The sequence below is a fragment of the Mobula birostris genome, chromosome 16 (genome assembly GCF_030028105.1).
Source record: "Mobula birostris isolate sMobBir1 chromosome 16, sMobBir1.hap1, whole genome shotgun sequence".
Lineage (NCBI taxonomy): Eukaryota > Metazoa > Chordata > Chondrichthyes > Myliobatiformes > Myliobatidae > Mobula > Mobula birostris.
In genome coordinates, this window is record NC_092385.1 from 78,961,368 (window position 1) to 78,972,663 (window position 11,296).

Consider the following 11,296-nt stretch of genomic DNA (forward strand, 5'->3'; position numbering starts at 1 on the left):
TTGATTGCTATTTTCTGATTTTTGTTTTCGTTCTCTGTAGAACTTCTTCGTTGGTTATCCTGTCCGTACATGATATGCATAGCATTCTTCTGAGGGACCACATCTCTACCGCATTGATTCTTTTTTCCATTGCATTTGTGAAGGTCCACGACTCGCAGCCATACATCAACATAGGAAGAATGTAGCAGCTCAGAGTTCTAAGGCAGATGTCAATTGCTATTTTCTTGTTCGTTAGGTTGTTTCTCATTTCTGTAAATGCTGTTCTTGCCATTGCTATTCTTGCTTTTATGTCTGTTTCGCATTTGCCATCAGATGTTACCCATGATCCAAGGTACTTGAAGTTGTGAACTTGTTTCAGAATTTCATCTCCCAATACGATCCTACAGTTTGGGATATCAGGATTCCTTGATATTACCATTACTTCAGTTTTCTTTTTGTTTACGGTTAGGCCAAGTCTTCCGCTCTCCGTGTTGATGGTAGATACTAGCTTCTGTAAAATTACTTCACTGTTTGCTATCTTCATAGCAGAGGTTGTTGATATTGTATCCTCCTATACTTATTCCAGAACATAGAACATAGAAAACCTACAGCACAATACAGCCCCTTCAGCCCACAAAGCTGTGCCAAACATATCCTTACCTTAGAACTACCTAGGGTTACCCATAGCCCTCTATTTTTCTAAACTCCATGTACCCATCCAGGAGTTTTTAAAAGGTCCTATCGTTTCCGTCTCCACTACCGCCGCCGGCAGCCCATTCCACGCACTCACCACTCTCTGCTTACCCCTGACATCTCCTCTGTACCTACTTCCAAGCACCTTAAAACTATGCCCTCTCGTGCTAGCCATTTCAGCTCTAGGAAAAAGCCTCTGACAATCGACACGATCAATGCCTGTCATTATCTTATACACCTCTATCAGGTCACCTCTCATCCTCTGTCGCTGCAAGGAAAAAAGGCCGAGTTCACTCAACTTATTCTCATAAGGCATACTCCCCAATCCAGGCAACATCCTTGTAAATCTCCTCTGCACCCTTTCTATGGTTTCCACGTTCTTCCTGTAGTGAAGCGACCAGAATTGAGCACAGTATTCCAAGTGGAGTCCTATATAAGTATTCTCATAATTTGCATATTAGAGTAGGTTCACAACAAGCATAAAAATGAGGTTGTTTGAATAGTTTGCCTACTTATGTTATTAAGTGGTGAACACACTTAAACCAAGAATATCCTGGGTATAGTCTTTAGTCTGTTAGTTTCACTGTTTTCCGGGAATATTCCAAAGTAAGCGTTGGGCAGGGACTGGAAGGGCCGAGATGGCCTGTTTCTGTGCTGTAATTGTTTTATGGTTATTGTGGGTTATATACTGATTTCGCATCTAAAAAGGGGAAAATCATACTGCCAGCTCCTGAGTAAAATCAGGAATTCTAGGTGAAGAAAGGAAAGTGGAAAATGCTGGAAATGTAGCAAGTGAGGCAGTGTCAATGGAGAGAAACAAAGCCAACATTTCAAGTCAATAACTTTTCATCAGAATACTAAGCCTGAAAGTTATTGACCTGAAATGTCAGCAACACACATCAAGGTTGCTGGTGAACGCAGCAGGCCAGGCAGCATCTCTAGGAAGAGGTACAGTCGACGATTCAGGCCGAGACCCTTCGTCAGGACTAACTGAAGGAAGAGTTAGTAAGAGATTTGAAAGTGGGAGGGGGAGGAGGAGATCCAAAATGATAGGAGAAGACAGGAGGGGGAGGGATAGAGCCAAGAGCTGGACAGGTGATTGGCAAAAGGGATATGAGAGGATCATGGGACAGGAGGCCCAGGGAGAAGGAAAAAGGGGGAGGTGGGGAAACCCAGAGGATGGGCAAGGGGTATAGTCAGAGGGACAGAGGGAGAAAAAGGAGAGAGAGAGAAAGAATGTGTGTATAAAAATAAATAACAGATGGGGTACAAGGGGGAGGTGGGGCATTAGCAGAAGTTAGAGAAGTCAATGTTCATGCCATCAGGCTGGAGGCTACCCAGACAGAATATAAGGTGTTGTTCTTCCAACCTGAGTGTGGCTTCATCTTTACAGTAGAGGAGGCCGTGGATAGACATGTCAGAATGGGAATGGATGTGGAATTAAAATGTGTGGCCACTGGGTGATCCTGCTTTCTCTGGCGGGCAGAGCGTAGGTGTTCAGCAAGACGGTCTCCCAGTCTGCGTCGGGTCTCGCCAATATATAGCAGGCCACATCGGGAGCAGCGGACACAGTATATCACCCCAGCCGACTCACAGGTGAAGTGTCGCCTCACCTGGAAGGACTGTCTGGGGCCATGAATGGTGGTAAGGGAGGAAGTGTAAGGGCATGTGTAGCACTTGTTCCACTTACAAGGATAAGTGCCAGGAGGGAGATCAGTGGGGAGGGATGGGGGGGACGAATGGACAAGGGAGTCGCGTAGGGAGCGATCCCTGCGGAAAGCGGGGGGGGGGGAGGGAAAGATGTGCTTAGTGGTGAGATCCCGTTGGAGGTGGCAGAGGGCCCTCTGTCCCTCTCACCCTCTCACTATACCCCTTGCCCATCCTCTAGGTTTCCCCTCCCCCTTTTTCCTTCTCCCTGGCCCTCTTGTCCCATGATCCTCTCATATCCCTTTTGCCAATCACCTGTCCAGCTCTTGGCTCCATCCCTCCCCCTCCTGTCTTCTCCTATCATTTTGGATCTCCCCCTCCCCCTCCCACTTTCAAATCTCTTACTAGCTCTTCTTTCAGTTAGTCCTAACGAAGGGTCCGGCCTGAAACATCGACTGTACCTCTTCCTAGAGATGCTGCCTGACCTGCTGCGTTCACCAGCAACTTTGATGTGTGTTGCTTGAATTTCCAGCATCTACAGAATTCCTCGTGTTGACCTGAAATGTTGGCTGTTTCATTCTCCGAAATTGTTACATGAATTTCTACAGTCACAAAATGCAATTTGTTATACAGTGGATTCCAGTTAATTGGGCTGTTAGTTAATTGGAGCAGCCGCTTATTTAGGACAACCTTTAAAGAACAAAACTAATCAAGAAAATAGCAGAGATTCCCTCCATTTATTTGGGACACTATGCCACTGAATTGGGAGCGGAACATTTGCCTAACAGTTTCTAACTAGCGTCAGTCGCGTGCACTTGTGTGGCCTTTAGACACGACACCGTGCTTTGAGTGAGCAGTTTTCAAATAGCAGCAGTTGCATGTGTTTGTGTTACATTATCCATTTGAGCCAAAGGAGGCCAATTCAAAAAGCAGGGTCTTCGCCGGAAGTGTCAACTATTTACTCTTTTCCTTAGATGCTTCCTGATCTTCTGAGTTCCTCCAGCATTCTGTGTGTGTTACTTTGGATTTCCAGCATCTGCAGACTTTCTCGAGTTGTGATTTTTTGATAATTTTGTTTTTTATTTTGACATTAAAAATTTTCAGACCCTTGCCAAGATACCACAAAAAGACCTAACACTAGTTGAAAAAAAAAATTAGCTTTGGTGTCTGCTCTGATTGTTTAATTATTGTTAATGAAAAGAACATGGAATCGAACACTGGATGAATTCCTCTGTCAATAACTATCACAAACTAATACACAGTTGTATAATGCAGTAGTAGTATTGGTAGTGTGCTAATTTGTTGTGTTTTTCATTTAGATATGTAGTTTGCTACTCAGTTAAACAGTAGGTTGTCTTTTTTATATCTTTTTAACTATTTTCATGAAATTTCAGCTAACTGGGGCACAAATTTAATTGGGCCAAAATGTACTAGTCACAGAATCCATTGTATTCAAATTTCTAACATCTGCAGTTTTACTTTTGTTTTTCAGTTTGGCAGGGGGAAATTTTATGTTCAGTTCAGCTATCATTTACAATTAAATGGCAAATTGCTACTCCGTGACCACCTGCCCCTGCCCCCCCAGTATAATGTTCCAGTTTGTCAACAAGCTGTCACTTCATACTGTTCTTAGCTATATGGGTAATTTGCAGGACCTTAACGTGAACTCTAACTCACTGACTGTTGGTGCTGTGGAATATCTCCCCTCTTCACATCAAAAAGCTGCACAGTTAGAGAGGTTATGCAAACTGTCAATAAGTGATTCTTCTACTTTGCTTTCTGAAATTACTACAGTTCAAGTAAAATAACTAATCTGAATTTTTAACTTGTTTTTTCTAGAACACATACTTGGGCTTCCTTGATTATAAAAAGGAAACAATTAGAAAACTTGGTATGAAGGCAGGCACATGCTCCTTCAATCCTGGTGTCTTTGTCGCGAATCTCACAGAATGGAAGCAACAAAATATCACACAACAACTTGAAAAATGGATGGAAATCAATGTAGTGTAAGTTTATAATAGTTGCGTGCATTCTTATTTTCATTTTGCCCTATTAATTCTATTTGCTGTTAAAGTAATCTGACCTTATTTTCAGGGAAAGATATATTGCAGCACTAATAATAGATGAGCAAGGAATTTTGCAAAGAGTAGGGATATCAAGAATATAATTTTCATATTTTTCACAGTTCTGAAGCATTTGTATTTCACTCAATAATGTTCTGTTCTTTGTGTTTAAAAAAATATATAAAATGTATGAGATCTCATCCATCTCGTATATGAGATGTCGACCATTATGCATCTCTAAGTGACCTTGAAGGTGATTGTGAACTCAGTTCTTGAATTGCTGAGGTCCGTATCACGAAGGCTTGTACATTATAGCTTAGGGAGTTCCAGGATTTTGAACTGTTGAGGATGAAGAAATGAAATGTATGTCTAAGTCAGTCTGATGTGAGACATGTATATATGTGGTGGTGTTTCCATAAGCCTGCACTTAATCTAGATAGTGCAAATGGTGGGTTTTGGAGGTGCTGTTGAAGACTTGGTGAATTACTGGAAGTTTTCTAAATGGCAGTGCAACAAGAGAGGACAGAAAGTGGGCGATAAATTTCAGGCACTCCCACCACCCAGGTCATGCTTTCTTCTCGCTGCTGCCATCAGGAAGAAGGTACAGGAGCCTCAGGATTCACACCACCAGGATCAGGAAGCTGTTCCACATCATTCATCAGGCTCTTAAACCAGAGGGGATAACTTCACTTGCTCGATCACTGAACTGTTTCCAAAACCTATGGACTGACTTTCAAGGACTCTTCATTTCATGTACCCGTTAGTTAGTTAGTTTTTATTTATTTATTTATTTATTCATTCATTCATTTATTCATTTTATTCATTCATTCATTCATTCATTTATTTATTCATTCATTCATTCATATTCTTTTTTTCCCTTTTTGTATTTGCTCAATTTATTGTCTTTTGTACACTAGTAGTCCATCCTGTTGGTGCAACCTTTCATTGATTCTATTATTGTTATTGAATTTAATGAGTATGCCTGCAAGAAAATGAATGCAGGGTTGTATATGGTGACACATATGCTAATACTTTGAACTTTGATTAGTGAGCTGCTCTGCCTTGGGTAGTGAATGCTGAGTATTGATGTACTCAGGTTAATGGAAGGTGTTCAACTTTTTCCTTAGTGGAAAGACTTGGGTGAGTCGCAGCAAAATACCTAACAACTATAACCCCATAAATTAAATTTCCAGTAATATGTAAATATGTAGATAACAATAGATGTAAAGATTATAGTTTGTGATTTATTTTACACTAGAGGTAAATATTTTAAATTTGAAGATACAGCTTTTAATGCTTAGTTGTAAACTAGATCCTTCTCCCCCCCCCCCCCCATCGGCAATACTGATGAATGCGGAAAAAAACACTATCAGCATATATTTACAATCAGGAATTAATGGCTGAATCACTTCTGTTGACAGGGAGAATTTGTATGGTGGTGCCCTGGCTGGTAGTGTGACAACACCACCTTTGCTGTTGGTGTTCTATAAACAGTATTCAGCCATCAATCCATTGTGGCATGTCAGGCATCTAGGTAAGTCTTCAGTTTCAGAAAAGTTCATTATTTAAGACCTCTATATGTGTGTGTGTATATATATATATATATATTTATTAGTATTCTGATATGCAGTGATATAATTAAGTCTAATGATTGATACATCACTGTAACACGTGAGAAACAATTGTGCACAATAACTCTTGATTGCCAACAGATTTATTTGGATTACATTTTAAAATTTTTGTGGCCTGCTTGTTCAGGCTGCTCAGAACAATCTCACCGATTTGAGGCAAATGGTACATCTTATTATATGTTTTGATGTGTAACAAAAATAAAGCAGATTTTTTGAAATAGCTCTATTATTTTAGTTCTGCTGGCATAGCTAGATTCCTTTCAATATTTTTCACCTGGTTAGAGACCAAGTTTGCCTGCATATTAGTTGACCCTCTGTCAGCCTACTTTCAATGTGCATACATTAATTCCCATACACCAGAGCCAGGTCTCCATTTGTCTTGTTGACTGGTCTGCAGTAGCTGACCCACATTAAAAAGAAAGTTAGCCACCTTTCCAGACTACGCTCAAGGGTTCTGAAAGAGGTAGCAGAAGAGATTGTGGAGGCATTAGTAATGATCAAGTTTAAGTTTAATTATCATGGATACCCAATGATACAGCCAAATGAGACTGTGTTCTTCTGGGGCCAGGGTGCAAGACACACTACCAAGTCATTCACAGCACAAGCCGCATATAGGACATGTAAAATAGTAAGTAAACATATAGTCACACAAAAAGATATATATAGGCCAAGTCCCTGAGTGACGTGTCCTGTAAATTGATGGTGCATGGGTGTTATCGGCAAGAATGAGGAGTTGTTAGCAGTCCGCAGATGAACATACTGCATGCACACGATCCAGCTTGTTATTCCATCGATCGAACGCTGGAAGACAGCATCTATGGGAGGGGCCAGTCCCCAACCCAGCATGGAGGCTGTGCTAGACCAGGCATCTTCCCTCCTGAACTCCTGCAGCAGGCAAGCCAAGCCTAGTCCTTGCAACAACTGAGGCCACACAGCCGCCCCCCCCCCCCGCTGTCTGTCTCGCCAATAAACAAGGGAAACGGACTTGCAGCACGTACATTATCAATGTCCAACAGAGTCTTGCGATTGTAGGAGACAATCATTCGCTGTTAGATCTTTCAAGGATAGCTAGTGTGGAATGGTGCCAGAGGAGTGGAAAATTGCAAATGTCACTCCATTCTTTAAAGGAGGAAGGCAGAAGAAAGAAAACTATACACCAGTTATCCTGACTTCAGTGGTTGGAAAGATGCTGGAGCCTATTATTAAGGATAAGGTTTCAGGGTATTTGGATAAAATAGGCCAAAGTCAGCATGGTTTCCTTAAGGGAAAATCTTGCCTGACCTGTCTATTGGAGTTCTTTAAGGAAGTACCAGGCATAGTCTGGATGTTATTTCCTTGGTATTTCAGAAGACCTTTGAGCAGGTGCTGCAGATGAGGGTGCTTAACAAGAGCCCGTGGTGTGGTGTGACAGGAAAGATACTAGCATGGAGAGAAGATTGACTGGTTGGCAGGAGGCAGAGTCAGAATAAAGGGGACCTATTCTGGTTGACTGTCGGTGACAAGTGGTATTCTGCAGGGGTCAATATTGGGACCCACACAAAATGCTGAAGGAACTCAGCAGGTCAGGCAGCATCTATGGAAAAGAGTGCACTCGACAGTACAAGACTGATGAAGGGTTGGACCGTAATGTCAATTGTATTGTTTTCCATAGATGCTGCCTAGTCTGCTGAGTTCCTCCAGCATTATGGGCCTGTACTCACTGGAATTTAGAAGAATGAGTGGGGATCTCAATAAAACCAATCAAATATTACATTATCACTTACTTCCGGGGTGCCTAGAGGTGACTTGAGTAGCAGCAGAACTCTTAGTGGATATGATTAAATACTCCCGCCCGTTTCAGCCTGTTATAGCTAAAAAGCACAACTGCTTCCAAGGCGAGTACAGTCAACAAAGCTGTCCTAATGCGTTTAAAGGAACTATCGCTGCTTAAAACCGACAGAAACAACAGTCTGTGGTCGGAAGTGCCCACAGAGAAAACCTCGGAGGAAGCGTGGGCGAAGATCAGGATTACAAGTGCGTTTAAGGAAACAGGGTTTTAAACTCCCTATATCAACTATCTTGCTGGTGCAGTCTCTGGTGAATAAAATTGATGATCTCAGAGCCAGGGTGCTGAACCAGAGGGACATTAGGACCGCGTGTGTCCTTTGTTTCACAGAATCCTGGTTAACCCCTTCGGTACCGGTTATGCAGCAATTCAGATCGACGGGTTTACTATACACTGTCAGGATATATCTACAGAGTCTCTCAAAAGCAAAGGCAGAGGAGTATGCCCCATGATAAACTCTTCTTGGTGCACAGGTATATCAGTGCTGTCCCAATTCTGCTCACCAGACCTGGAACATCTAGCAGTTAAGTGTCATCCTTTTTACCTGTCACGGGAATTCTCTGGGGTCATTCTGGTAGCAGTTTACATTCCACCTCAGGCCAATGTCAATCAGGCTTTAGATGATCTGAGCAATAGGATCAATATGCACGAAACAGCGCATCCTAATGCCTTCACCATCACTTTGAGAGATTTTAACCAGGCCAGTCTGAAAAAATCACTACGCAATTGCGATCAACAGATCACTTACAACACAGTACCAGAGGAAACAGCACGCTGGACCATTGCTACACCACCATCAAGAATGCCTACTGTGCTATTCCACTCCCTCACTTCAGGAAGTCTGATCACCTGGCTGTACTTCTACTCCCTGAGTATAGGCAGAGACTGAAGACTGCAGCACCAGTAGTGAAGACCAAGAGGGTTTGGACAAAGGAAGTACAGGAGCACCTGATGGACTGCTTTGAATTGGTGGACTGGACTGTATTCAGAGATTCATCTTTGAATCTGAATGAGTATACTGCAGCTGTTACTAACTTCGTTAAAACCCATGTGGATAAATGCGTGCCCACAAAGACCTACTGTACATTCTCAAACCAAAAACAGTGGATGAACCAGGAGGTACGTCGTCTGCTGAAGGCTAGATCTGTGGCATTCAAGTCTGGCAACACAGGCCTGTACCAAAAAGCCAGGTATGATTTGCGGAGGGCTATTTCAAGGGTGAAGAGACAATTTCGAATGAGGTGCATGGCAAGATGCATGGCAACTCTAGCAGGGTTTGCAAGACATTACTTCCTACAAAGTGAAACCCAATAGCATGAATGGCAGCGATGCTTCACTATCAACTGAACTCAACGCTTTCTATGCACGCTTTGAAAGGGAGAATATAACTACAGCTGTGAAGATCCCTGCTGCACCTGATGACCCTGTGATCTGTCTCAGAGGCCGATGTTAGGCTGTCGTTAAAGAGAATGAACCCTTGTAAAGCAGAAGGTCCTGATGGAGTACCTGGTAAAGGCTCTGAAAATCTGTGCCAACCCACTAGTAGGAGTATTCAAGGACATTATCAACCCCTCATTGTTATGGGCAGAAGTTCCCACTTGCTTCAACAAGGCAACAATTATACCAGTGCCAAAGAAGAATAATGTGGGCTGCCTTAATGACTATCGCCTGGTAGCACTCACATCGACAGTGATGAAATGCTTTGAGAGGTTGGTCATGACGAGGCTGAACTCCTGGAGCTGGAGCTGGACCTGGACCCATTGCAATTTGCCTATTGCCACAATAAGTCAACAGCAGACTCAATCTCAATGGCTCTCCACATGGCTTTAGACCACCTAGACAACACAAACACCTCTGTCAGGATGCTGTTCATCGACTATAGCTCAGCATTTGATACCATCATTCCCACAATCCTGACTGAGAAGTTGCAGAACCTGGGCCTCTGTACCTCCCTCTGCAATTGGATCCTCAACTTCCTAACCGAAAGACCACAGCCTGTGTGGATTGGTGATAATATCTCCTCCTCGCTGACAATCAACACTGGCGCACCTCAGGGGTGTGTGCTTAGCCCACTGCTCTGCTCTCTATATACACATGACTGTGTGGCTAGGCATAGCTCAAATACCATCTACAAATTTGCAGATGATACAACCATTGTTGGTAGAATCTGAGGTGGTGAACGAGAGGGCGTACAGGAGTGAGATGTGCCAACTAGTGGAATGGTGCCACAGCAACAACCTGGCACTCAACATCAGTAAGATGAAAAAGCTGACTGTGGGCTTCAGGAAGGGTAAAACAAAGGAACACATAACCAATCCTCATAGAGGGTTCGGAAGTGGAGAGGGTGAGCAACTTCAAGCTCCTGGGTGTCGAGATCTCTGAGGATCTAACCTGATCACAACATATTGACATAGTCATAAAGACAGCGGCTATACTTCATTGCAAACATTTGTAGTTTGAAGAGATTCGGCATGTCAACAAATACACTCAAAAACTTCTAGTTGTACTGTCGAAAGCATTCTGACAGGCTGCATCACTGTCTGGTATGGAGGGGCTACTGCACAGGACCGAAAGAAGCTGCAGAGGGTTGTAAATCTAGTCAGTTCCATCTTGGGCACTAGTCTACAAAGTACACAGGACACCTTCAAGGAGCGGTGTCTCAGAAAGGCAGTGTCCATTATTAAGGTCCTCCAGCACCCAGGGCATGTCCTTTTCTCTCTGTTATCATCAGGTAGGAGGTACAGAAGCTTGAAGGCACACACTCAGTGATTCAGGAACATCTTCTTCCCCTCTGCCATTCGATTCCTAAATGGACCTTGAAGCTTTGGACACTACCTCACTTTTTTTAATATAGTATTTCTGTTTTTGCACATTTTTAAAAAAATCTATTCAATATACGTAATTGACTTGTTTATGGTTTATTTATTATTTTATTTAATATTATTATTTTTTCTCTCTCTGATAGATTATGTATTGCATTGAACTGCTGCTGCTAAGTTAGCAAATTTCATGTCACATGCCGGTGATAATAAACCTGATTCTGATTCTGACTTGTGGATTTTAGCTATAGTAGAGGAAATGTAGCAGGCAGTTTGTCTATGGCAAGCTCTCACAAACAGCAACTGGTTTAATAATGTTGATTGAAGGATAGATATTCTTCTGCACACCAGGATTGATGCACCTTTGTGGTTTGGAATCATGTCATCCTTCTGGGAGGTCAAACAAAGGCTTGCCTTAATATTTTTATCCAAACCCAACACCTCTGACTGTGCCGCATTCCTTTGAGATGGCACCGAGTTCCTTTTCTAAAAAGAGTAAAATACTATTTCAATACAATTATTATATTTTTGCAGATGTGGATAGATAATGTAGTTTCTAAGCAATAACGTCATGATCAGAAGATACAGTAAATATTAAGTGAAACAAAAAGAACTTGAATTTATATGACACCTTTCACA

At 42.4% G+C, this 11,296-nt stretch overlaps 1 protein-coding gene across 3 annotated transcripts in view; it reads left to right on the forward strand.

Moving 5' to 3' along the window:
- The window catches only part of glt8d1 (glycosyltransferase 8 domain containing 1), a 39,364-nt gene that overhangs the window by 25,261 nt on the left and 2,807 nt on the right, over positions 1–11,296 (forward strand). For all 3 annotated transcript variants that reach the window (XM_072280960.1, XM_072280961.1, XM_072280962.1), the window contains 2 exons: positions 4,159–4,325; positions 5,804–5,916. In XM_072280960.1, the coding sequence (XP_072137061.1) occupies positions 4,159–4,325; positions 5,804–5,916 (280 nt within the window). The remainder of the gene's footprint in view (positions 1–4,158; positions 4,326–5,803; positions 5,917–11,296) is intronic.